Below are 26,666 nucleotides of genomic sequence, written 5' to 3' on the forward strand. Positions count from 1 at the left end.
GAATCAGGCCACCATGAGATTAGTGCAGACCCAGCAATCAGAAAACACAGCACAATTTCAAAACATTCTTTTACAAAGGAGCATTTTACTGGTGACAATGTTGTCAGGGCCTTGAAGGGACCCCCGAAGAACAGGGCCTGGAATAGCTGGAGTTTTGGGATCCAGAAGGGGATAAGGGAGAAATGGAAAACCTGTGCCAGTTATATAATGAAGAAAATTTTCAGGAAAAAAAAGAAAGATGAGTTTCTGCAAGAACAGAAACTCATCTTCCTGTTCCAGACTGTTTGTCCTTTGGGAAAAAAAAACTTGAATATAGACTACACCCCATTTTTATGATTTCTACTTATTTCCAAGTATTATCTCTGACACATGCACAGTTTTAATACATTTATCAGCGCCTCCTAGATATAGCTGATAGCGCAACAAACATTTCTACAACACATTGCATTATATGATGTTTTCCATAACATCACACAGACTACTTTCCTTTTTTACATTCACACAACATATTTTTCCACTTCATCACATCTGTCATTCCCTCCTTGTTTCTGGCAGAATCTATAATAGAAGGATTCAGTCATCAGTACACTTTTTATTAACACAAGTATATCATTAAATCATGTTCACATTCCATACACACATCTTCATGCGTGCAACAATTTTGTCCTTACTGTTTCAGTCCACATCTGTATACCTTTATACCATCACACACACACATAATTTTTCTATATCACCAACTTGATCCTTAAAACATTATCTCTCATTTTCTACAATGTAGATAAACTCTTCATGTCTTGTATTTTCAGATCATACAGCATTATAAGAATTCCCCCTCTTCTTCCTCACTATGATTTCCATGTGCAAACATAGCACCCTCACTAAAACGCAGCAGTCTCTTTGGTTAAAGCACTTTTTCTCATTCACTGTGCTAAACCTAGCATACGTCACCCATGGCTCCTCCCCCTCTTTTTTGGCATCTTTTTCACTTTAAATACAAATCTGTCCACATTCATCACTGCTGTCACAGTACTTCAATATTTTGTAGCTTATCTAAGCATTTTAAAGTAATCAGTGGACGATACTTGTTCTTCAACTTACTGCATGTCACGTGCTTTTTACATACACTTAATTGTTACACATTTTCTCCTTTTAATTACATGTTTGTCTCTCCATCAGTACAAAGTTTTTCCCTGCTGACAGACTTTATTTATTTTTATTATAAGGTTTCAAACAACTTGTGTACGTAGCAAGATTTGTTATTTTCATTCTGTGGTTATTCATTCATCATTCTACTTTGGTGGCTATTTCTTTTTTGTTTGTTTTTTTGGGGGTACCATAATTATGGGACAACACATAGCATACGTCATTCATAGCTCCTCCCTCTTTTTTCTTGGCATCTTTTTTACTTCAAATACAGATTGCTACCTAGCCACACTCATTGCTGCCATTACAGCACTTCACTTTGATACTTTACAGCTTTCTTATTATCTTAAGGTAATCGGTGCCTGATACACTCACTGCATACTGCTTGACTTTTACTATCATTCTTTTGCCGTAAATCTGCTTCCTTAAATTGCATGCCTATTTTTGTATCTATATATTTTTTTTTCTGCCGATATTTATTTTATTTATTTACGTCAATTTATATACCGTATCTTATTGCTACTGCACGACAGAACGGTTTACAATTTATAAAATAAAAGAAACAATACAATATGTACAGGTTGGACAAACATTAGAACTCCAATCATTACAGGAAAGCACAGCAAAACCACAAACTAGCTACATAAGATGAAAAACAGTATAACTCATGATTTAGTATACAGGAGAGCACCGCAAGTACAGGATTAAGTACATAATATAATCTACAAAACAAACAGTACACTTTGATTTAATATACATTACAGATACCCATTTATAACCCTTCTTCCATTATTCTAAATTCTGTTCTACATAATTGATAAAATAGAAGGTTTTCAAAAGTTTCCGAAAATGAAAGTAAGATTTCTCAAGTCTGATCTCTTTTGGAAGGCCATTCCAAAGAGAGGGGGACAAATAGAAAAAAGCCGAATTCCGTGTAGATTCCCATCTAGCCCTAGCGAGAGGAGGAATCACTAACCTGTTGTCTGTTAGGGATCTAAGGGTTTGTGTGGCAGTGTAAGGAATAGTTAGATTTGAAAGATAATCAGGGTTTAGTGTATAAAAAGCCTTATGGGTCAAAAATAAGGCTTTAAACTTAACTCTTGCTTCAACCGGAAGCCAATGCAGTTGATGTAGTAAAGGTGTTACTCTGTCATCCCTCCGGGCCCTACAAATCATACATGCTGCTGTATTCTGTATTCTTTGTAGTCGTTTCAAGCTGGCTTGAGTGATCCCTGCATATATATTACAATAATCTAAACGTGAGGTAATATAAGCAGATGTCAATGTTTTGAGGGAATCCTTACTAATTGAATTCCTAACTGACCGAAGTCTCCTAAGATGGAAAACAGATTTTTTCACTACGTCGGATATTTGTTCCTCAAACGTCAGAGCAGAATCGATTATAACCCCAAGGTATCTAAAGGATTTAACTGTAGGGATGTTCTGGCCAAATAGCATAGGTACCACTGCTGGACATGTGCCCTGTCCTACTATCCAAGATGTTATAGTCTTATCTGGATTTAATACTAATTGATATGTTGTGAGCCAATCTGCCACTTTATCCAGACAGATTTGAAGCAGTGTAAGGTCCATATTAGACGGTTTAACATAATGAATAAGAAGGAAATCGTCCGCATATGAATAAAAACTAATACCCATTGTTTGAATGAGACGTGCCAAGGGACTAACATATAGATTAAACAGTAATGGGGACAGGACCGATCTCTGTGGAACCCCACATGGTAGATTGTATATTGTAGAGGACGATTGCTGCTGAATTACTTTAAATGAATGTTCGGTAAGAAAGGATATAAACCATTTCATAATTGTCCCTGAAAGACCAATCTCACCTAATCTGTCAAGAAGTAGTTTATGATTCATTAAATCAAAAGCTGCAGATAGGTCAAGTGAAACAACCAAGGCAATATAGCCATGCTCTAGTTTTGCATGAATCTCACTTAACAGCGAAGTCAGGATAGTCTCTGTGCTATGGCCTTTCCTAAAGCCCGATTGTCTAGGATGTAGCAAATTTTTGGAATCCACATAGGTTTGCAATTGTCTGAACACTATTGTCTCTATCACTTTGGATAGGAACGGAAGATTAGAAACTGGTCTATAATTGTTGGGTGTTATAGGATCTAATGAGGGCTTCTTCAGAATAGGCTTTACTAGCGCCTCTTTTAGAGTAGCAGGGACTACCCCTTCAGAAAGACTCTGTGCGATAATTAAATACATAAACTGTTGGATTTCTAGCGTGTGGTTTTTCAACCATGCTGATGGTATAGGATCCAAGGAACTGTAAGAGGGTGAAAGACCTGCGACTAAAGTGTGCAGTGATTCCACAGATGGGAGTTCAAAGTCCTGCCAGGGTACGGTTAGTTGTGAATTTGGGGAGTTGTCAATATGACTGATCCCTGATACCCTTGGGAATTAGGCTGTTAGATTCTCAATTTTAGAGCTGAAAAACTTTGCCAGAGTTTCAGAATCAAGAGCAGGTGATTCTCTATTTTCACTAGTTGTAGTTGTCAAGTGTTTCATAATATGAAATAACTTTTTCTGTGAACTAGCAGCTTCCTTTATTTCTTTGGAGAAATAAGTAGTTTTAGCAGTTTGTTATGTAGTCTTAGTTTTATTTATTTTCAACGTTTCTAGCATCTTGTGCACATAGTATATAAAAGATCAGTTGCTCCTCACCCTGCGGTGGTTTCCGTCACTATTCTCTTTCGGCGCTTCTCTATTTTTCTCTCTTAGTGGAATTAGAAAGGTACAGAGAAAGGCGACAAAAATTATAACAGGTATTGGACGACTTCCCTATGAGGAAAGGCTAAAGCGGCTAGGGCTCTTCAGCTTGGAGAAAAGACGACTAAGGGGAGATATGATAAGAGGTCTATAAAATAACGAGTGGAATGGTACGGGTAGACGTGAATCACTTGTTTACTGTTTCCAAAAATACTAGGCCTTGGGAGAACGCAATGAAGCTACAAAGTAGTAAATTTAAAACAAAGCTGAGAAAATTTTTCTTCACCCAACGTGTAATTAAACTCTGGAATTTGTTGCCAGAGAATGTAGTAAAAGAGTTAGCTTAGTAGAGTTTTAAAAACAGTTTGGCTGGTTTGAAGGAAAGTCCACAGACCATTATTAAAATGGACTTGGGGAAAATTCACTGCTTATTTCTAGGATAAATAGCATAAAATGTACTGTTTTGGGATCTTGGTACGTGTGACCTGGATTGGCCACTGTTGGAAACAGGATGCTGGGCTTGATGGATTGTTGGTCTGTCCCAGTATGGTAATGCTGGTACTTATGTAACCTTGAAGGCTATTAACTGCGAGTGCTTGGCTTATTAGCTGATGAACCAAATGTCCTAGCATTAGATCTTTACACTAGACAAAAAAGAAGTAAAATAAGCAGCTCTGTTGAGAAGGAAGTATGTGCGCCACCAAAACATGATGCACCTATTGTAACAGGCAGATCCCGAGAAAAAAAAAGTTGTGCTGCTTGGCAATTTTGTTACCTTGCCAAAGAATGAACCTGTATCCAGAAAATTGCTACTAAAAGACAGCTTTACTGGAAGGAGAGCACAGATTTGTTCCGACAAGGCTCCAGTATTTCAAACTGTGTGCAGTTGTGACAAACCTCTCCTAGGCCAGCTTAAGCTAATTATTCATCTATAAACTGTGTTATGCTTTATTTCCTGAACACTGGTGCTGTCCAATTCACGATTCGTTGGGGGGGGGGGGGGGGGGAGTCGGGATTTGACCACCTACCTGCTCGCTGTCACCGAAGCCGATGCCGCTTTCCTTCTTCCCGCTGTCACCCAAGGGAAACAGCATCGACAAGAAAAGAAACTTATCACAGCAGAGCAGGACCTCAGGTAAGTCTAGTGTCGTAGCTCGGCGCGCGCAAACAAGGAGGGAGGTCTCTGAACAGGAACAGGAACACGACACTAGGGGGCGGGACCGGCAGCCGCGCCCACTAAGCAAGCCACCAATGCAAGGAGGAGCAAGGAGGCTACGTGAAAACCCGAGGCGGATGCTACAGGGCTGCATCCACGCTGTCGTTCTTGATTGTTGGTAGTATTTTTATTTAATCTCACTTAAAATGTTCAAGCATGCCAGCCTGTGCAGCATACGGATGTATGCGGAAGAAGAATAATAACGGAATACATTTTTTATAGGTAAAGTAATAAATTGTTTTATAAATCAGTGTGTCATTTGACTTCACTTGTTTTGAACTGCTTTGGGTCCTGCTGATCTGTACTTCTGCTATCTACAATTTTGGAAGATGGAAGTGAGAAAATAAAAATTAAATTATGGATGTACTCTGTAGAAGTTGTTCTTTACTTTTGCAATGTGTGCATGCATGCAATAATATTTGAATAACTGTCTATACTTATGGCTATGATTTTTGAACACGCAGCATCATTAAAGGACAGCCTTTTAAATGACCAGTTATATGCTAATATCAAGTTTGTCATATGTTTCAGACATATCCATGTACTTGCTCCCATGATATAACTGAATTCTATTATTCTGCCTCACTGTATTTTCAAATGTAAGCCACATTGGACCTGAGTTTGTTTGGGGTGTGTGATATAAATGTAAAAAAAATCCTTTATCCTCCACCTTTTAAGACATTGCTTATCCAGCTGGATGGTGATGGCACAAGGACAGCAAGCTTGGTTCAGTGAAGACTAACTCAAAATAACCTGTTACTTAGTTGGGCTCTAGTATTACCATATTTTTCAATTTGATTCAATCATATGAATTGTTTTTTTATTTGATTTTGATTCGATTCTGCTTTACTAAAATATGGGGGCCCATAGCCTCAGACCTATGCTAATATTATAAAACAGAGTAACACAAACAGGCAGCAGCAATTGAACATTTTAAACATTCATTAAAGCAATTACGATGACAGGTTAAACTGCACCAGCCTTTATTTCTCTAAAATGTCTACACTATCTCCACAATTATTGTTCAGTATAATTAAGTTAAAACATATCCCACCACCAAGTCTGTCCTTTAATGATGTAGTAATATGTAGTTTATCTTAAAAATCAAGCATGGTACCAGAAGATTGGAAGGTGGCCAATGCAACATCAATTTTTTAAAAGGTTTCTAGAGGTGATCCAGGAAGTTACAGACGGGTGAGCCTGACATTGGTGCCAGGCAAAACAGTGGAGACTATTATAAAGAACACAATTACAGAGCATATTCAAAAGCACGGATTAATGAGACATAGCCAATATGGATTTAGTGAAGGGAAATCTTGCCTCACCAATCTACTACATTTCTTTGAAGGGGTGAAGAAACATGTGGATAAGGTGAGCAGGTCAATATTGTGTATCTGCATTTTCAAAAGGCATTTGACAAAGTACCTCATGAAAGACTCCAGAGGAAACTGGAAAGTCATGGGACAGGAGGTAGTGTTCTATTGTGGATTAGAATCCGGTTAAAGGATAGAAAACAGAAAGTAAGGTTAAATGGTCAATATTCTCAATGGAGAAGGGTAGATAGTGTGTTTCCGCAGGGGTCTGTGTTGGGACTGCTGCTTTTTAACATATTTATAAATGATCTAGAGATGGGAATAACTAGTGAGGTAATTAAATTTGATGACAACACAAAGTTATTCAAAGTTGTTCAATTGCAAGATGACCTTAAGAGATTGGGAGACTGGGCATCTAAATGGCAGATGATTTTTAATGTGAGCAAGTGCAAAGTGATGCATGTGGGAAAGAGGAACCTGAACTATAGCTATGTGATGCAAGGTTCCATGTTAGGAGTCATTGTTGACCATACTTTGATACCCTCTGCTCAGTGTGCTGCGGCATCAAAGAAAGCAAATAGCATGTTAGGTATTAGGAAAGGAATGGAAAATAAAATAAGGATGTTATAATGCCTTTGTATTGCTCTATGGTGCGACCGCACCTTGAATACTGTGTGCAATTCTGGTCACCGCATCTCAAAAAAGATATAGTGGAATTAGAAAAGGTGCAGAGAAGGGCGGTGAAAATGATAAAGGGGATGGGACGACTTCCCTATGAGGAAAGGCTGAAACGGCTTGGAGAAAAGACCACTGAGGGGAGATATGATAGAGGTATATAAAATACTGAGTGGAGTTGAACGAGTAGACATGAATCGCTTGTTTACGCGTTCCAAAAATGCTAGCAAGAGGGGGCAAATAATGAAGCTACAAGGTAGTAAATTTAAAATGAATTGGAGAAAATCTAAGCACAGGAAAAAAACGATTTTAAAATGCTCCCAGGTTTCAACATAATGTTTAATGTGGGATATAAATGTCATAAATAAGTAAATAGATAGAAACTCTGAATGTTGAGCACCTGATTCTCATAGCACGATGTCTTGTTTTAGAGGCCCTTTACTAGGAGAAAAAAAATCTCTGTACGAATATAATAGTGCTAGGGTGGCCCTATAACCAGCCCCTCCAATGGCACACTGATTACGATTTATAAACAATTTATTACTTTACCTATAAAAAATGTATTCCGTTATTATTATTCTTCTGTATACATCCGTATGCTGCACAAGCTGGCATGCTTAAACATTTAAGATCTGCCCGAACATTTCTTAATCTACACTCCCCCAGCTGTAAAGGAGTAAAATACAAACTAACACACGCGACCAGCTTCTCCTACATGAGTACTCATTTGTGGAATGCGCTCCCAACTCACTTGAAATCGATCAACGAATTAAGTAACTTCCGCAAATCTCTGAAAACCTACCTCTTTAACAAGGCTTACCAGCAGGAGATCCCATAACTAACTGTGACACAACTCCTATCTATCTCTCTATAAACGCTTGACCAGATCTTCTTGTCTTCCTTGACTGCTGTATAACATCAATTGTATTATGTACCCTGGGATGGTCTCTGTAAGCCACATTGAGCCTGCAAATAGGTGGGAAAATGTGGGATACAAGTGCAATAAATAAGTGAGATTAAATAAAAAATACTCCCAACAATCAAGAACGACAACGTGGATGCATGCAGCAGTTTACATTACTATCCACCTCGGGTTTTCATATAGCCGCGCCTCCTTGCTCCTCCTTGCATTGGTGGCTTGCTTAGTGGGCGCGGCTGCCGGTCCCGCCCCCTAGTGTCTGTTCTTGTTATCCGGCTGCGCACCAATACAGAGACCTTGCTTGCGCGCGCTGTGGTAAGTTCCATTACTTGTCGCTGCTGTTTCCCTCGGCTGCTGCAGCGGCTTGGGTGACAGCGGGAGGAAGGAAAGCTGTAGTTTGGGTGATAGCGCGAGGGAGGAAAGCGGCACCGCCTTCGGTGGTAGCGAGCAAGTAGGTAGGTGGGATGGAGGTGGTCAAATCCCGAATCGGGACTCCGGATTTTTCCCCCCAAACGAATCGGACAGCACTAGTGTGCATCACCCATTTGTGGCCGTAACTTTTTTTTATGGCTTGTTGTACTGTAAACTTTCTTCTAATTGCATGGAAATGCTGTTAGAGACTCAACTGTTCTTTGTTTTTATCAGAAAAGAAAATGAGTCGCACGGGGGAGCAAGTGCAGCTGAGCCGTTCAGAAGTGTGCGGGATCCTAAGGGAGGAGCTGTACAGTGAGAAAATCTTTCAGGAGGCAGACACACACATCTTCATTGTTCTTGGTGCATCTGTAAGTACCTACTTTGCCTGCTGCGCTCCTTGCACGTGCTTACAGGGCAGATGGAGCGCGTTGACATGATCCAGTAAAGAGATCACGACCTGCAGAGGTTTGTTGGACAGATATTCCTGGTAGAGCTCAGCCCCACATCACAAAACTCGAGATCAATGGTGGAGTCACCTAAACACCATCCAGGAAACAAACCCTTGTTCTCCAGGTCACTTCTCACAATATTCTGTTGGTCCCATCTCAGATGATTGAGGGAGGTTTCTTAGTTTGTGACAGGGATTCATTTTTCCTGAAGTGAGCCTTGTGGTGTGCATGTTCAAGGCTCTGGGAGCAGAAGTCAGGCAGCTGGACTTCCTAAGCTGTTTTGTAATGGATTGGCAGCCTTGGTCCATGTTGCCATTCAGGATAGGCCCTGTTCCAAGTGCTGAGATCACATTATAAACCTTCTGCTGAGTCATGGGGCCAAGATTTGTCCCGTTCCAGTTCTGGCCAGTAGACTCAGTCTTTTGGCTACAAATGAGTTGTGTCCTGTTTTAACGGGTAATGATATAGAAATAGTTATCTTATGCCAGTGTCTGCACAGGTCAACTGTTTACTGTTAGTATGTTGCGTAAGTGGAGGATTTACAAACCTTCCCCTTTTTTTTTCTACAAAGGGAACTTGGGGTTAAATTGGCTTCGCTTTAGAGAAGAGGTGACTGAAGTTGCTGCACAGTGGCAGACTGGGGCTTTGGGCTCGAAGGGGAAATGCTGAACAGCCACTGATGACAAAACTCCATGGGGGCTGGATTCAGGCTGTTTCCCTGGTGAAAGGAATTAAGATATGCTTTCTGCATTCTTGTAAACCTGTTTTAGAATATGCTGACTCATTGCCACTCAGCAGGAAGATAGAAGGGTGGTGGCAGTTTAGGATTTCCCAACCTGTGCAAACAAAAGGCTTTCTTTTCCTGCCTCTTTCCAAATCCTCAGGGCTAGGTTAGTTTTTTGAAAGAATGCCTAGCAGTGGAGCTGCCAGAAGTTGGGGTTCAAGTGAGGGAGTGGAGTGAAGGCAGTGTGGATGTGAGGGCTCCAGAGAAGATGGGGAGGAAAAGAGGGGTGAATGAAGGGAGGGAAAAGAGAACAGAGGCTGCGTTAGGAGAGGAAGAGCAGTAAGGAAAAAAGGCTCCAGGGGATAGGGGTAATAAGACCATAACATGGGCAGCTGTGACCATTCCCCTTGCCTTTTCTGTCTCCTGCCTTTCTCATCTGCCTCAACAGGCAACGGATAGCTCCACCAAATGAGGATTGACCAGCCACTCAGTTTCTCTCTCGGTGGTAAAACATTAGGCCACAGCTTTATTGATACATTAACATGTATTAACAACTTAGTATCTGAGCCATCTGGTACTTTTATTAACCATTGTGCAGGCCCGTCATGAGATACAGCAAGGCAGCCATCATTGTCGTATGATAAGTGTGGAGTTGGGGTGGCGCTTGCCGTGAACAAGGTGGCTCCGTCCGCACAGGCTCAAGCATGATCCGTGCGTTGCCCCAAGGGGTATACCAGCCCTGCAAGTAGGACACCCCTCTCTCAGTCAGTCTCGGTCTCTAGTCCATCCTGTTCCTTTCTGTCTCAGGGTAGTTCTGTGGACTTGCCCTGGGCTCTCCCACAACTAGCTGCGACCTGTGGATCATGAAGTTAGCACTGGGGCCTGTGGATAAGAAGTTAGCTCCTGTAGCTTGTTACAACTGCACTCTCTCTAATGCTTCTTGTGAATCATCATTGTAAAGGCCATTGTGCCAATTTTGATAAGTGTATTCCAGTGCCCTGTACTTCCCTCCATAGTAGTGGTGAAGCACATCAAGCGTGATGTGAGAGCCTCCTCATCTGCAAGTCCGTACCCTGCTGTCTATCTTCCTTCCTCACTCCCCATTGATGGAGATGGTGCTGGATCACATCAGGTGTGAACTTTCCAAACTTGAGCAATTTTGGAGAGATCCTGCTCCCAGGGCCTCACCCATACAGTGCATTACATTGTTCCTTGGTCCTTCTACCGCTTTGCAGCACCCTTTGAGAGAAAGGGAATGGGGCTTGATATACCGCCTTTCTGTGTTTTTTTTTTTGTAATTGCATTCAAAGCGGTTTACATAGTATATACAGGTACTTATTTGTACCTGGGACAATAGAGGGTTAAGAGACTTGCCCAGAGTCACAAGGAGCTGCAGTGGGAATCGAACCCAGTTCCCCAGGATCAGAGTCCGCTGCACTAACCACTAGGCTAGTTAAGGCCAGCACATACCCAATCAGCCCATGTCCAAGATTTGTAGGTTTCTTCTAGCGTGTTCCAGGCGACCACCATATGGTCTCTCTCAGGCCTACTTGCTGGCGCAAGGCACCTACGAAAGAACCAAGATCCACCCCATCCCTCCTTCTGGTGCATGTTGTGTGGGAAGAAACTCAAGAGAGCTGTTAGCATGACAGGCTAGGCATATCAGCTAGATACCCTTCTCTATGAAAATCTTATAAGCATCATACTTACATCTTCCAAGGAGCTATATCATGGATTGTGGCATACCACTATTTGCTGCTGAGGTGACTGCCATGCTTTGGAAAGAATGTGTGCTGGAGGTGCTTGGATTATGGCCTGCATTTTCCCGCTATCATTTCAGGATTGCCTACCAGCTGGGCATAGGAGTGCAGAGTACATGACCCAGCTGCTGCTTTCCTCAGGGCTGCCTTAAGGCTAAACTTAGTTTTCATTGCAAGTGTGCAACTCCCACCCCAGTACGGTGCAGATTGTCCACTTGTTTCTTGGTGGTCTTTTTGCAACTGTTGCCTACTGAAGTGCGCTGTGTAATCCCCTAGCTGGACATCTTGCAGCATCACCTTGTTGCCTATCCTTCCTGCCTGCGCCACCACTCGCTTACCCTTAGTGCTGCCAAGAGCGCAAAGAACTGCATAGGACAGACATCTCGAAGGTGCTGTAGGTATGCTATACCTAGAAGGACAACTCCTAATATATGCAGAGGTACTTAGCTGACAGAATACCACTAAATAGCAATTATTCTGGACTCGTGTCTAGGGAAGCGTACCTCTTTATTAGCCCAATCTACAGCGCTCACCCTTACCTTGGGTATGGCAAGTCATATATTCGCGAACTGTTGTGTATTGCGAGCTGTCCCCAGACTGGAGGGCATGGACCTGCTGCCTGCACATGATGCTAATGGTGCTAGCTGCGAAGAGACCCTCTCCCCAGGATCTGATATTCCGCTCCCACGGAATGGTCCACCAACCTGTGCTTTGTTCATGATCCATCTGTCCATGCTCTCTCCATAGCAGCCACTTTGCTTCTGGTCCTCACAGGAGTAGACTCTCTGGGAGCTCAGAGTAACGGACAAACAGAGCCGATCCCCTGCTTCTGGACTGCTCTCCGCCAAAGGTGATCCAAGATCGCCGCTCCCCTAGGGTCTGCCTCTGGGGCAGCTGCCTGCATAGAGGGCCCGCTTTGAACAACAGAGTCGGCTATTTTGTTACGCACCTTAGAAAAAGGGGGTCGTTCGCACAGGTATGTTGGGCATTAAACCACACAACAGCAGTCTTTTCAACAGAGTAAATACTATATCGCAGTGTATCAATTGCCTCCCTTAGTGCACTAGAACACTGTCAGCTTGTTGGGCCCCCCCCCCAAACGTAAAGGGGGCATTACTAAGGGCAACTGCACCAGGCAGGTGCTTCACCTGCATACACCGAATGCGAGCCACCAGGATGGAGTTGCTGTGGCACCAGGAAGGAGTTGCTATGCTGGGCACTGGTTTGCCACTGTAAGAGCCAAGAACTGAATTCCATATGTGCTTGTCCAAGCTGATTAGCTGCATTACTCTTATGAGGATTAGCTGCGTGAGTCTCATGGCGTAGGATGACCCACCATCACCACCACCACCACCAATGCTAGCAGCACAGGCAGCTAGTCAGCTCAGAAAGACCCTCCCCCTCAAATTGACCCTGCCAGTGAAGGTCAGATTCCTTAGTCAGCTTGCATTGCAGTTAGTGTAATTTTCTGGCCTGCCAAGATCCGCAGTACCAGTGCCCAATGCTTGTTTATCTTCTACAGTGGGAGTCTGGACTTCCTTTGCCCCTGAGTCTAGCCCGATGCCCCGGGACACCATGCGTGGTGCTGGCCTGTTTTTTTTCACGGGCTAGGGGAACTGCAAAGTGCTCCGCGACCGCTTTGAAATGTGTCAGTGAGGACGCTCTTCTCTGGAGCAGTCCCACCCATGAAGACCTCTAGGTAGTGCACTGTGTTCTTGCTAGCTGCCACCCTCGCAGTTACTCTATGCAGGGAAGCGCTAAGTGTCTCAACTTGTACCCAGATACTGCACCCCTGATAGGTAGGTGCTTGTTAAAGTAGTAGCCAACCATGAAGTGGGAACTTAAAACAGGTGTACTGGAGCAGTCTGAACACTGATTCTACATAAGTACATAAGCACTGCCACGCTGGGAAAAGACCAAAGGTCCATCAAGCACTCCGTCTCCGACAGTGGCCAATCCAGGCCCCAAGAACCTGGCAAAATCCCAAAATTTAATAACGATCAATGGACGTTTCCTTCAGGAATCTGTTCAGACCCCCTTTAAACTCAGCAAGGCCAGCTGCCGTCACTACCTTCTCCGGCAATGAGTTCCAGAGTCTAACCACACGCTGAGTAAAGAAAAACTTTCTCCAATTTGGTTTAAACCTACCACATTCTAATTTCATCTTGTGTCCCCTAGTTCTATTATTGTTAGAAAGCGTAAACAAACGCTTCACATCTGTCCGCTCTACCCCACTCAAAATTTTGTAGACCTCTATTGTATCACCCCTCTACGTCCGCTCATGTCTGAATAGGACCCTGGGGCCACTCCCCTGGACTAGTCTCTCGGCCAGGTTGAGCGAGGAGTACGTCACTGTGCAAGCCTCAGCTGAAAGGCAGTCGTTGACAGAGCATCCTTCCGGGTGGGACAGGTTGTGAATGAGTCTGACTTTCCTGCCTCTTTCTTGGGTATTACCGCTAGCAGTGATAGGATCTTAGGGTAGAACAGTGGGATAATGGATGAGCGCCACATCCGGCCCTGCTGAATTTCTTACTGCCGAGTTTGTAGACTACCGTAGTCATTGATTGTTATGGCAAAGGGGGAATTTCTAGCCCCCCTTACTCTTTACTGGGCCCATGTGAGGGCTCCGAAAACCCAGGATGACAAGCCCCACCCCACCCACCCGGTGACAAAACAGTATATTTTAAGCCTGTGATAATTGTTGAAATTTTCCTGCATTAAATATTTCTTGAAGTGTATTGCTCCTATTTGACAAGCAGGTGGTGGTTCTTTGCTTTAAAGCTGTTATGGAGTAACTAGTAAAAAAGGCCCATTTCTTAACGCAATGAAACGGGTGCTAGCAATGTAATCAGTTCCTGCCGTTAATGTTTCCACGGTTGTATTCTGAATATAATTGTTGTTTACATGTGTAAGATTTCTTTATATACAATAGTTTTTGTGTAGACTGTTACAATGTGGTAAAAGTTTTCCTTGTTCAGGCCCTTCAATCAGTTTAAAAATCACATCAGAAGAGCTCCTTACTCATGAGAATGCCCATGTGAGAGACTGAGAGTGACAGTGTGTTTTACAAACAGTGTAAGAGAGAGATACACAGAGTGATTGAGTGTGTGTGTGTGTGATGTCTGTGAGTGACAAAGTGATTAAATGTTTGTCTTCCCTTCCGTTCTGTGCATTTGCCTCCACTAATGTTCGTACCTCCCTGTATATGATTGTTTGTTAGAGATTCAATCCACTCCACTTCCCTCCTCCAAGTTCCGTTCTGTCTGATTGGTTCTTCGTTGACGGTGAGAGCCAATGAAACGCTGAACTACAGACTTACGAACCCTACAGTGCCACGGGGTCAGCTTCAGAATGTTGGAGGTGCTTTTTATTATATAGGATGACTGCTCTCTCTTTATTCTAACATAGATAGAAAGTAACCTTTACAGTGATGTGGCCAGTTTTGTTGCTCTGGGCTCTGATTGCAGACAGAAACAAAAAAAAAAGGCAAAGATCTGCCACAGAAATAGCAAATCAAAAGAAAAAAAGCAGATCAAAAAAGACAAAAAAATAGAACAGGAGGGTAACAGAAGAAGTGGTTTATTACAAGTTACCCAACGTGGCCACGTTTCGCCCTCAGACTGAGTCAGGGGTAAAAAAACTAATAGGGGTAAAAAGCAAAGTGAACCCCAGTGCACAAAGGCAGCTGTAAAATATGGCTGCCTCGGTAATTTTTAGCAACTCGCTATCAGCAAGGGATGCACAAAGGGGATTGCATGCAGATGAGCTGCATGGATCCCCCTTTGTGCATTGCTCGTTGTTTGCGAGTCTGAGCTGTCAAATGGATTTGAGTCTGCTGTCAAATCCATTTGACAGTTCTGATGAACCAGACTTTCCCGACCCCACGCTTTTTAAAAACTTTTCCTGACCCCCCCCCCCAAGAAAATCCCTCCCCCCCTCAGTGGTACAGTGAACCGGACCCCTTCCCCTACGCATGCATACACTCCCCTTCCGATCCCACCAGGACCCCTCCATGTTCCTTCACGAGGTGGAGGCAGGAGGACAGGAGCAACAACTCCTGCCTTGGGCCCACCTGGAACACAATGGCAGTGCATTCTGGGATGTACTGGGTGAGGCTAAACACTATATAAAGAGTTTTTTCCTTATATGGTGCTTAGCCCCTCCCAGTACATCCCAGAATGCACTTCGATTGTGTTCCAGGTAGGCCTGAGGCAGGAGCTGTTGCTCCTTCCCTCCTTCCTCCACTTTGTAAAGGTACAGGAAGGGGTGTGAGTGGGGTTGGGAGGGGGGGTGTGCACTTGCAGGAGGAAGGGTCCGGTTCATGGGATCACCAGAGAAAATGTAAAAAAAAAAATTTGGGGGAGGGGAAACAAAAAAAAAATTGGGGGCTGCCTGCTTGTGCTTCTTACTTATCACCTCCTAGTACCCCCCCCCCCCCCCCCCCCAAAAAAAAAAAAATTTTTTTTTTTTGCTTTTTTTTAAGTTTCCCCTTGTGCTTCTCTCCTCTCTGACAGCTCTAGAGCAGCCTTAAAATTTGCTCGTTAAATTACAGCTGCTCAGGAGCTGTGCATCCCCCGGAATATACATTAGAGTACTAATGAACTCATTGGAATACTAATGAGTTCATTGTAATACATTTGCATGGGGTTCTCGGTGGCTGCTAATGGCGCACGTTAGAGCCATGGCAAACCCCTTTCTGCATTACTAGGTACATAATTGCTTGCTTTAGGTACATAATTGCTTGCTTTAGATTGGCAAGAACAAGTCTGAAGCAGATGTTAATATCACTTATAATCTTTGTGTATCTGGCCCAGAGTTGCGCGTGAATAGTAAATTTATGGGCAGCCCAATAATATTAATGTATCTTACTAAAAGGTCCATTTATAGGTTCTTAAAGGCAGCTCATAACTTTATTATCAAATCTTTTTCTTAGTAAATTCCAAATACAGTGTAAGTACGACAAACAGAGTATAAACAACAATGAAAACCTATAACCCCAACCCATCACAAACCACCAACCAGCCCCCTGAGGAATAGACAAAGCATCAGAAGAACCCGATTGATTCAAGGGTTAGACTCTTACACCCTCAAACCAACAGAAAATTCCCCGGAGAGGCCCCCTACCCCACTGAGGAGCTCATAACTTTAAAAGGAGCTTGGAATTCTGGGTGGGAGGAAGGAAAGGTGCCATTCATGCTCATAGGTATAGTTGGAGCAGAAGGAGGCTTTTAATGTTTCATTCTTTTAATAAGTCCCCTCCCTTTTTTCTTTTTTTTTTCGCAGGGAGACTTGGCCAAAAAGAAGATCTACCCCACGTTATGGTACTGTTATGTTGTATAATGTTATTGTAGACACGACCCTATAACACCATTGCCCTGGGATGTTTTGTGTAAGGTGCTGTTCTGTATGCAGCCATATATAAGGAGATGTAGAATAAAGATGGAAGAAATTTGTATTTAATAAGTTCACAGAAACAGTCTGTGAACAGAATGCGGATAGATTGTGGTCTGGTGGTAACAGTGGGAAGGATGCTAGCAAGAGGGGATTTGAGGATTAACACTGGGTTTAAGGTGGAAGGATGGTGGGAAAGGTTGTTGAGAAGTGGAAGACGATGCAGAGAATGTGAAGGAGGGTTGGAGGGGAAGAAAGAGAGATTTGAAGGCTTCTGCTTGGTGGTGTCAGGCTTTGATCATTCCTCCTTTCTGACATCAGCCTGGGTGTGACTTGTAGACAGTAGAGTGCTCTCTAAAATGTTTTCCTCTTTTGTCAGGTGGCTGTTTAATGATGGGCTGTTGCCTGAGGACACCTTTATTATAGGCTATTCCAGATCCAAGTTGACTGTGGAGACCCTGAGGAAACAAGTCCAGCCTTACCTGAAGGTGATCGAGCTCGCATTCTTAACTTCCAGTAGTACTGGGAGAGAGGGGGAGGAAAGATTGTACTAGCACTTTCCAGGGGCTTTAGTAATTATGGAGTTGGGAGGCAAGTGCTATCAAAAGGGGCTGGTTATGCCTGGGGTCAGTACTGATAGTAGCTTTCCAATCTCTGTATTTCAGGCAACTGCAGAGGATCAGAAGAAGTTGGATACCTTCTTTAACCGAAATTCATATGTATCTGGACAGTACAATGAACGATCGTCCTTTGAGAATCTCAATGCCCACATGAACTCCTTGCCCAATGGGAAGAAAGCAAATCGACTCTTCTACCTTGCACTGCCACCCAGTGTTTATGAAGATGTTACCAAGAGCATCAAGGAGACCTGTATGAGCCAAGTGTAAGGAGCCTATCAATAAAGCCAATAGAAGTTATGGAGGGCCTTGTTTTCTTGAACCCTGGTATCAGGCACCCAGCTGCTGTCCTTCCTATATACATGTTGAGATACTAGGGGCTCATTTTCAAAGCACTTAGCCTTCCAAAGTTCCATAGGTTTATATGGAACTTTGGAAGGCTAAGTGCTTTGAAAATATGCTATGTAACTTTTCCATTTCCATTTTGCTCATACCTTTTTCAGTAGTTGCTCAAGGTGAGTTACATTCAGGTACACTGGATATTTCTTTGTTCTCCAAGGACAAGCAGGCTGCTTGTTCTCACGACTGGGTTGACGTCCACGGCAGCCCCTCAAACCGGAAGAAAAAATCTTGCGGGAGGTCCCGCAATCATTGGTTTTGACCGGACTGGATTTTTATAGTGCATTATATCTGGGGTTAGCATGGACACACTCTAAGGCATTTCAGATAGTGATAAATTCTGCATTAGAGTTTTTGGAAGCAGTAAATATGATCATGTGACAAAATTGCTGCAGAAATTGCATTGGCTACCTGTGAAATATATTACACGTAAGGTCTTGAAATTTGATTTATCAGACTCTACATCAGGGAGGCACACAGTATTTAAAAAGTGTCTTATGGTTGTATACACCTTGCGTCCCTTGCATTCAGCTACTTAGAGGCACCTTTCTGTAGTGTTCTTCATTTTGCCAAAACATCATCTTGTGCCTTTTCAGTAGCTGGCAAGACTATGGAAAATGGGAGTAGACCAATATATTTCCAACACAGGGATGTTTATCGACAGTCAGTCAACTTTGAACAATGACAAGTGACTCAATGCAGTCCTGCATTTTGGCACCACTTGGGCCTACCTCAGGAGTCAAGTCACCTCAGCCAAAGTTGGTAAGATAGAGTTGATGATTCAAAGCATCCAATAAACAAAACTGCATCAAAAAACGCTTCCAAGCAAAATCACAAAGGTAGGCAGCAACACACGCAATGTAAAGTGTAGTAAGTCATCAAGAACTAGCAACTTGCTACTCTTTACATTGCGTGTTGCTACCTACCTTTGTGATTCTGCTTGGTGGCATTTTTTATGCTGTTTTATTGTTTATTGGATGCTTTAAATTGTCAACTGTTAACTTACCAACTTTGGCTGAGGTTACTTGACTCCTGAGGCAGGCGTATGTGGCACCAAAATGCAGGGCTGCATCGAGTCACTTTTGTCGTTGTTCAAAGTTGATTGTCGATAAACATCCCTGTGCTGGAACTACATTGGTCAACCCCTATTTTGTGTGTGGGGGGGGGGGGGGTCTTTTTTTTTTTTCCTATTTGGTTGCTTTGGGGGTCTTTACCAAGATTATGGAATGCATTACCAGGGCATACTCAAATTTGTTCATCATTACAGCAATTGAAAAAGGTTTTTAAAAAAGCACTTGTATATGCAGGCCTTCTCTGATACTTGAGCTCTATTTGGCAGCTTCCAAGTTCAGGCTCTCTTGATGTATTGTCATTGAGAAGTGTTTGTTAGATCTGTCCTGTGTGATTTTGAAATTGTATGTATGTTTTTATTATGTAAGCTACTTAGTGATGGGCAGAATATAAATTTTTTTAAACAAGTGAAGAAAATAGTTCCATTCTAATGCAACTTATGAATTAGTGTGAAAATGCCATGTTTTAAAATTCTTTAGTGGGGAAAGATTATACAGACTAAGGACCATTCTAATATGCTAGATCAGTGCGTTTCAACCCAGTCCTTGGGACACAGCCAGTCAGGGTTTCAGGATATCCACAATGACTCTGCAGAAGATGGATTTGAATGTACTGCTTCTTTGGTTCTACAAATCTGTCTCATGCATATTCATTGAGTTTCCTGAAAGCACAACTGGCTGGGTGTGTCCCAAGGACTGGTTGAAAACCACTGAGCTACACTCAAGTGTAGCTCAGATTGATTGATTGAAAAGGATGATATGGTGCCTTCTGTGGCTTGGCATGCAAGAGGTTGCCTTTCTTGCCTACTCATTGCAATATCCTGCAAATATTTATAACCTAGTAGTCAGGTGAGATGGGGGGATGTGTTAGACATTAAAATATAAATGCACCATCAACAGACTTTTCATGAAAGCAAGCTCCAGGTTATGGTATGACACTAAAAAGGAGGTAGATTCAAGCATAATATCACAGAGAATTCAAGAAGGCACAGGGTAACACACTGGATCTGACTCAGAAATGGCTAGTAATGCCCTTCAGTGGAAGAAGCATGGCATGTTTTTAGATCTTTGTGTTTTGTTTTTTTCTTAAGGGGTTGGACACGTCTGATTGTAGAGAAGCCATTTGGAAAGGATCTGGAAAGTTCCAATAAACTTTCCAACCATATCTCAGCCCTCTTCAGAGAGGATCAGATTTATCGCATTGATCACTATCTGGGAAAGGAAATGGTTCAGAATCTCATGGTGCTAAGGTTTGTACTTTTCCAGGGTTCAGTTCTTGCTTTTCCTGCTGACGCTCCTTGAGACCTTGGGTCTGTTGCCTCGGGTATAGCTTACTCCACTTGGAAATGGGAAATAACTTGCCTTCCTGCTTATAACTTGCCTTGAACTTAGATTAGAAAAAGGTGAGTAATTACATCTAAAACACAACTCTGTGTTCTGGTGTTAGTCTCATTGATATGACTGCAAGCTGACCCAAAGGTTTAGCATCAGCACTCCATCGTGTTATATGGGAAACCCACATTTCACACTTGGACTGCTTGGGGATGATGCAAAGCCAGCACTCGCACCTTCTTGGGGAAGGGAACAGGAATCCTTTCATAGAGGTGACACCTGACGATCAGACTTTTGAAGTCCCTGAGGCATATTTTCAAAGCACTTAGCCTTCCAAAGTTCCATAGAAACCTATGGAACTTTGGAAGGCTAAGTGCTTTGAAAAGGTGCCTCCCTGTGTACTGAATTCTGGAGGTAGCTGCCATGTGTGGCTCCAGCTAGGAACAATCTCTGTGTGAGGGCAGGGGATTATTGCAAAACACGTGAAAACTCCCTGAGTGGTTGCAAATGAAGGTTTACAGGGTAGGTTCACAGCACTGGTCCTACATTGAGATGAGAGCCCAGATAAACAATAGGAAAACTGCTGGGCAAAAATCAACATGACTGCAGCCTCTCACCTGCTTCTAGGTTTACTTTTCATAAAGATCTCTCTTTTTGTTAAAGGTTTGGCAACAGACTTTTTGGCCCAGTCTGGAATCGAGACAACATCAGCAGTGTGGTGCTGACTTTCAAAGAGCCGTTTGGGACTGAAGGTCGTGGAGGATACTTCGATGAATTTGGAATAATTCGGTGAGGAAGAGCTGATCAACTGTTACATTCAGACACCAGTTATTTCTTCTTTGTGATGTTTTATTGGTGCAATTTTAATTTCAGGGATGTGATGCAGAACCATCTCTTACAGATGCTTTGTCTTGTTGCAATGGAAAAGCCAACATCCACAAACTCTGATGATGTCCGAGATGAAAAGGTTTGCAGCTTTGTACTTGTCCAAGATGAAAAGGTTTGCAGCTTTGTACTTGTCCAGTCAGCTGCCCCTCCCCAGGCAGGGCTAGTGTTCTAAGGGGATAGATGTATGCTATATTTTATTCTTAGCATTTGTGCTGTAGAAAGAGAGAACCATAATGGCCCAATGTAGTCTGCCTTGTTTTATTCCAGAGTTAATCTCTGCCTTTTTGCAATTAAGGATAATAAACTTTAAAAAGCCTGGAAAAAGCATATTTAAATACTTAATCAACTGCCTTTTGATGTATTACAAGTAGCGTACACCAATGTACAGCATAAAATAAGCTAATTCATAAAACCATAGAGGAAGGGAGAAACTAGAGACTTAGCATACAGACTGAAAAGAGGGCATGAGTGGAAGCAGGAAGTGACAGCCCTGAGATCAGTGCCAGGCTCCCCTTCTCTTCAGACAACAGCTCAGATTTCAAAAGGCTGAACAAAGAACCTGGTTTTAAGCCCAGTTTCAGTTTTGATAAATGAAGACGCATTTCTGAGATTCAATGGAAGGGAGTTCCAAATTGATGAAACCAAATAAGCAAACATGGTGCACCGGGTAACCTCCAGTCTGATTCTAGAGGACAGTCAGGAAACTGCTTTGGGACGAGCCCATGAAGGAATAAAGTGGGGTGCCAGGAAATAAACACAAGAAGGAAGAACAAACCTTTCACAAAAAGTCAATCGAGCAAACAGGGAGGAAGGCACCAATGCAATAAACCAGGATGGCCAGAAGTTTTCAGTTTGTTCATAAGATACACTTTATTCATAAAATGTAAAGGCTTGTGCAAACAGTCTTCAAGTGAAATACAAGATACTCTAAAAACAAACCCGACGCCTGCCGTGTTTTGGCTATAGTCGGCCTTCGTCAGGGGTTCTATGTAAAGCTGCAATTATCCATCATTTCTTGGAGTTAAATAGTGTGGGCTAAAACTGCATCACTCTAAGTTTCAAATAAACCAGGAGTGCCAACGAGAAAGATGGCGTCCTCTTTCTTAAAGGCGCCTTTTCTTATTAACAAACTGAAAACTTCTGGCTGTCTTGGTTTGGTGCCAGGGAAAAGGGCACAGTGAATAAACATAATCTTGAATTTGATTCTTTAGAGACTGGAGGTCCCTGGGGGCTGAATTAAAGAGGCGTGGCATGTTATGATTGTGAGTGTGATGTATTAACTTAATTGCAGTATTTTGCATAAACTGTAGCACTTCAAAGAGTTAATCTTTGAGATCATTATAGAGGGCATTAAAGCAATTTAATTTGATTAAGGAACAGTTTGGTTCAGCAGTTGGAGATCTTTAACCTGGAGATGGGGCCCAAGCAAAATATTTTGAGTGTAAAATGAGTAATGTATCCAGTAGCACCCCTGGTGTTCTGCAAGGTGACAGGGCTGCCCAGAATAAATAGTGAAAGAGAGGAAGAAGGTAGCTTCCTGCAGTTTCAGATGGCCTCAGACTTGGATTAAACTGAGTTTAAATTGAATTAACCTCTGAGAATGTGTCTAGATAAGGATCTAGGAATTCACAGTCAACATATGCTGTGAATTGAACATTGTCAGTGTAACAAAAACAGCTGAGACCGAGACTTTCGATAGGTGTGAATAAGAGTCTTGTGGGACAAGACACTACAGTGAGAGTCTGAATTTTGAGGTAAATCAGTACAGGACCATGCCTCCAAGATGTAGTTCTGTAAGGTGAGGAATTTTTTTTTAAGGCATGATCTACCAAGTTAAAAGCAGTGCTAAGGTCTTAAGAGCAGAGCATTGTGATTTCTCTCTCCTCCCCCACCCCCCAAGAAGTGTGTGCAAATCAAATTTAACAGATTCACAGCTATGTCTGGGATGAAAGCCTAAACTATGGGGTGGAGTATGGATGCTATCCAGGTAATCAGAAAACTTCCCCAAGATGATTATAAAGGATTTTGGCGATGAATGTAAGATTTTATACTGGGCAAAAGTTTGAGATGATGGATGGGTCCAGCTTCGCTTTTTCAGGAGAGGATAGATAGCTGCTTCCAGCACAAAGGGATGCATCCATAGGTATGGCTGGCTTTGAGCATGAGAAGAATGAAGAAGAGGTGGTTAAGTTTGGGATTCTTAAACAGAGCAGGTATTGGATCATCAAATAAGGTGGAGGCTTTGTAGAAGATGGAGCTTTCTCAAGACCGGAGGGGAGGGGCTGAGATTGGGGAGAAGTTTCTTGAGGTCATATGAGAAAAGAAGTGCCTTCCTAACATAAGAGACTTTCCTTAAGAAATAGGATGAGGGAGATGCTGCTACTGTTGTTACCCCTATCATCTCCCTCCATCCTACTACCCTTTCTGTGAAAAATAAATTTTTCAGATTACTCGTCCACCCCTTTAGAGTTTCATCCTGTGACATCACTGGTCCCTTTCTGCTGAAAAGGGTTTATTTCTCATATATGTCCTTTATGCGTTTAGGAACTTGGAGTGGAGTAGCCTAGTGGTTAGTGCAGTGGACTTTGATCCTGGGGAACTGAGTTCGATTCCCACTGCAGCTCCTTGTGACTCTGGGCAAGTCACTTAACCCTCCATTGCCTCTGGTACAAAATAAGTACCTGAATATATGTAAACCACTTTGAATGTAGTTGCAAAAAAATCTCAGAAAGGCAGTATATCAAGTCCCCTTTCCCCTTTCCATCTTTCCTTTTCACTAGGGTAAGGCATATTTAGCTCTTGTAATCTTGTTACTGTTTTTAGGTGAAAGTTCTTAAGTCCGTTTCTGAGATCCAGCTGAGCGATGTGGTTCTGGGGCAGTATGTGGGGAACCCCAAAGGGCAAGGAGAAGAGAAGAAGAGTTACCTTGATGATGCAACTGTCCCGGCAGGGTCTCTCACAGCCACCTTTGCCACTGTGGTGCTGTATGTTCAGAATGAGCGCTGGGATGGTAAGTGGCTATGTTACAAGAAATTCTACCCACTTCTCCAGCAATTAATATGTTGGAAGAAATGATTTATTTTGGGGAAAATAGCTCTAGAGCAACTCGCTACTGTTTATAATTTAAGAGCAAGCGCTGTATTTATAAGTTTTAGGATATTAATTTCTCCACCAATCACCAGAGGTGATAATTGCAATAAATTAAATATATTAAGTATATATATATTCAGAACACAAAGAGACCATATTTTTAGCTTCAAAAAGATTGATTTAATATACAATTGCACACGAGAGGTAGGTTTTAAGAGGAATCTTTACAGGTAATCTGTGCATAAAAATAGAACAAAGTAGCAGGTCTAGATCAAAAGTTATGTTACTCACAAGTCCTTGTTACAAGCATGCTGTGGTTCAGCTGGTTGATGAGCACATGTTTCAGGAGCAAGGCATCAGCGGACCCCAAAGAGAGCAGCAGTTTCCAAGAGAGGCAGGTTTCCAGAGGAGGCAGGTCCCAAGAGGAGCAGGTTCCAAGAGAGCGAGCTGGGCTGTTTCCAGGCCTTTTATAATGTTAGCAGAGAAGCATGGTGTGTGCATGTCTTGGATATTTTGCAAGGCATTATGGTTAATGTAGTCTGTTCACATGACCACATTATAAGTCCTTCCTTTCAGCACATGTCTGAAAGCTGATGGGAGGGGCAGGTATACCTTTGACAAGCAAATGTCCTGTTTATGGTTTCCCCTCTGAAGTCTTTGTCTTCAATGGGCTCTCCATACCTTTCCCACCTGTCTGTCTCCTTGCATCCTCTGGTTAGGTCCAATCTTTGTTGTGTTGATCAGAGGAATAGAGTCAATTTAAAACTTTAAAGCAGTCTTAAGTCTTTTGTTTAAGGAATGAGAAAAGGCAAGGCGAGGTCCCTGCCACTACAGCAGTACCTTTTGTCTTGTAAATATTCCCCAAAGGGAGAGGGAAGAGGGCTTTTAGAATGAAACTATTCTCTCTGCTGCAGTGTAAAAGCTGCACAAATATATTGGGGTATATATAATCCAGCAAATATGCTACATATTTCAGTAATAAACTGATACCATTACAGCTACAGGGAAGATGCCGCCTGCTAAAGGATCTGTTCCCGGCCTTGCGCTTCCCTCATGTGTGCTGCATGCAGTAGAGTTATTTCAACATGAAATATTTACAATTACATAATGAGTTTCTCCGTTCCCATCCCCTCTCCCGTTCTAATGTGTGGTGGAGTCCCACAACCAGGTGCCCTTTTTGAGCATCTTTGACAGTTTGTGAGTAATGTACAGTCTTCAAATGGCATGACATGTATATTCGCGCAGTGGTAAAATTTCGACTTCTCCAATTCTGATAGCTATCCCAACTGTGAAAAGCTGTTAACTATCTGTTCTGAAATGTGGTCAGCTTTGACTTTAGATATACATAATCAAGTTTGAGTAGTACCACTATCAAAAGGAGGTGTGGTAACATCATTTAAGGGTTCATATGAACTGGATATGTTCTGATGGCTGCTCTGTGCAGGAGTCGGTCCTGATAACTCCTAAGGCTAACTCTGAGCTGACAGGAAGCAACTTTCAGGTCTGCACTGATGGACTTTTGGGTTCTGCACAGCTCTGTGGTACCAGGGTAGCTTGAGTTTTTTTCTTTTTTTTTTACCTGCAGGTGTCCCGTTCATCCTGCGGTGTGGGAAGGCTTTGAATGAACGCAAGACTGAGGTGCGGCTGCAGTTCCGGGATGTCCCCGGTGATATATTTAACCAGCAGTGTAAACGGAATGAGCTGGTCATCAGAGTGCAGCCAAATGAAGCAGTTTACACAAAACTGATGACCAAGAAGCCTGGAATGTTCTTCAATCCAGAAGAATCTGAGCTGGACCTGACTTATGGCAACAGATATAAGGTATGAGGTGTCTCTTAACTGCTTTATCCGCAGTTAGTATATGTTCGTATGCTTTTTAACCACAGGAGAAGGCATGAGGCAGGGTCCGGAGGATCATATGAGGTGGGACTGTTGCTGAGGGAGATGTGAGACAGTCTTTCCCTATGTTCTGTATCAGCAGGTTGTGTGTGAGGTGGGATCTGTCTTTGTGTCGCAATAAGAAAGACTGCAATGAGGGTGAGAGTAGGAGATGAGCTTGGCTTTCTGCATTAGTTTATTGCTTTAAGTTTCTGAACCCCTGCACATGTACGAGGGTCCCAAAAAACAACAAGGCAAGCGATCCGCAAACTCCAACGTGGAAAATGTAACAGCAGATCAGTAATAGATATTTTAAAACATTATTAGTAGTACCATATACCAGAATATTGCCCGGCACAGGCAGTGTTTCGCCCAAGAGGGCTGCGTCAGGGGCTATGGTATAAACCGTGTAATGAAATGCTTGTACAACAGTGAATGGTGTTCACATCAATCTTGAAAATCATTAAAATCTTCAAAAAAACCAGCAGGAAAGCAACAACTGTTGTCCACCGGTGTGCATAAACCACTTTGCCTACAATACCTCTGAAGCAGCCCTCTTGGGCGAAACACGGCCTGTGCTGGGCAATATTCTGGTGTATGGTACTACTAATAAAGTTTTTAAATATCTATTACTGATCTGCTCTTTTAT

The 26,666-nt window shown here is 42.6% G+C and overlaps 2 protein-coding genes across 2 annotated transcripts in view; one reads left to right on the forward strand and one right to left on the reverse strand.

Annotated features, from left to right (window-relative positions):
- IKBKG (inhibitor of nuclear factor kappa B kinase regulatory subunit gamma) overlaps positions 1-5,062 on the reverse strand; it is a 66,137-nt gene extending 61,075 nt beyond the window's left edge. Inside the window, 1 exon segment of the mRNA XM_030194234.1 lies at positions 4,911-5,062. The gene's annotated coding sequence lies outside the window, so the exon portion shown is untranslated.
- Positions 5,063-8,249: 3,187 nt separating this feature from the next.
- G6PD (glucose-6-phosphate dehydrogenase) overlaps positions 8,250-26,666 on the forward strand; it is a 38,883-nt gene continuing 20,466 nt past the window's right edge. Inside the window, 10 exon segments of the mRNA XM_030194235.1 lie at positions 8,250-8,320; positions 8,651-8,787; positions 16,636-16,673; positions 17,123-17,231; positions 17,409-17,626; positions 19,921-20,079; positions 20,825-20,950; positions 21,035-21,128; positions 23,873-24,059; positions 25,725-25,960. Of these exon segments, the coding sequence (XP_030050095.1) occupies positions 8,659-8,787; positions 16,636-16,673; positions 17,123-17,231; positions 17,409-17,626; positions 19,921-20,079; positions 20,825-20,950; positions 21,035-21,128; positions 23,873-24,059; positions 25,725-25,960 (1,296 nt within the window). The 5' untranslated portion in view covers positions 8,250-8,320; positions 8,651-8,658.

Source organism: Microcaecilia unicolor, chromosome 2 (genome assembly GCF_901765095.1).
Source record: "Microcaecilia unicolor chromosome 2, aMicUni1.1, whole genome shotgun sequence".
NCBI lineage: Eukaryota > Metazoa > Chordata > Amphibia > Gymnophiona > Siphonopidae > Microcaecilia > Microcaecilia unicolor.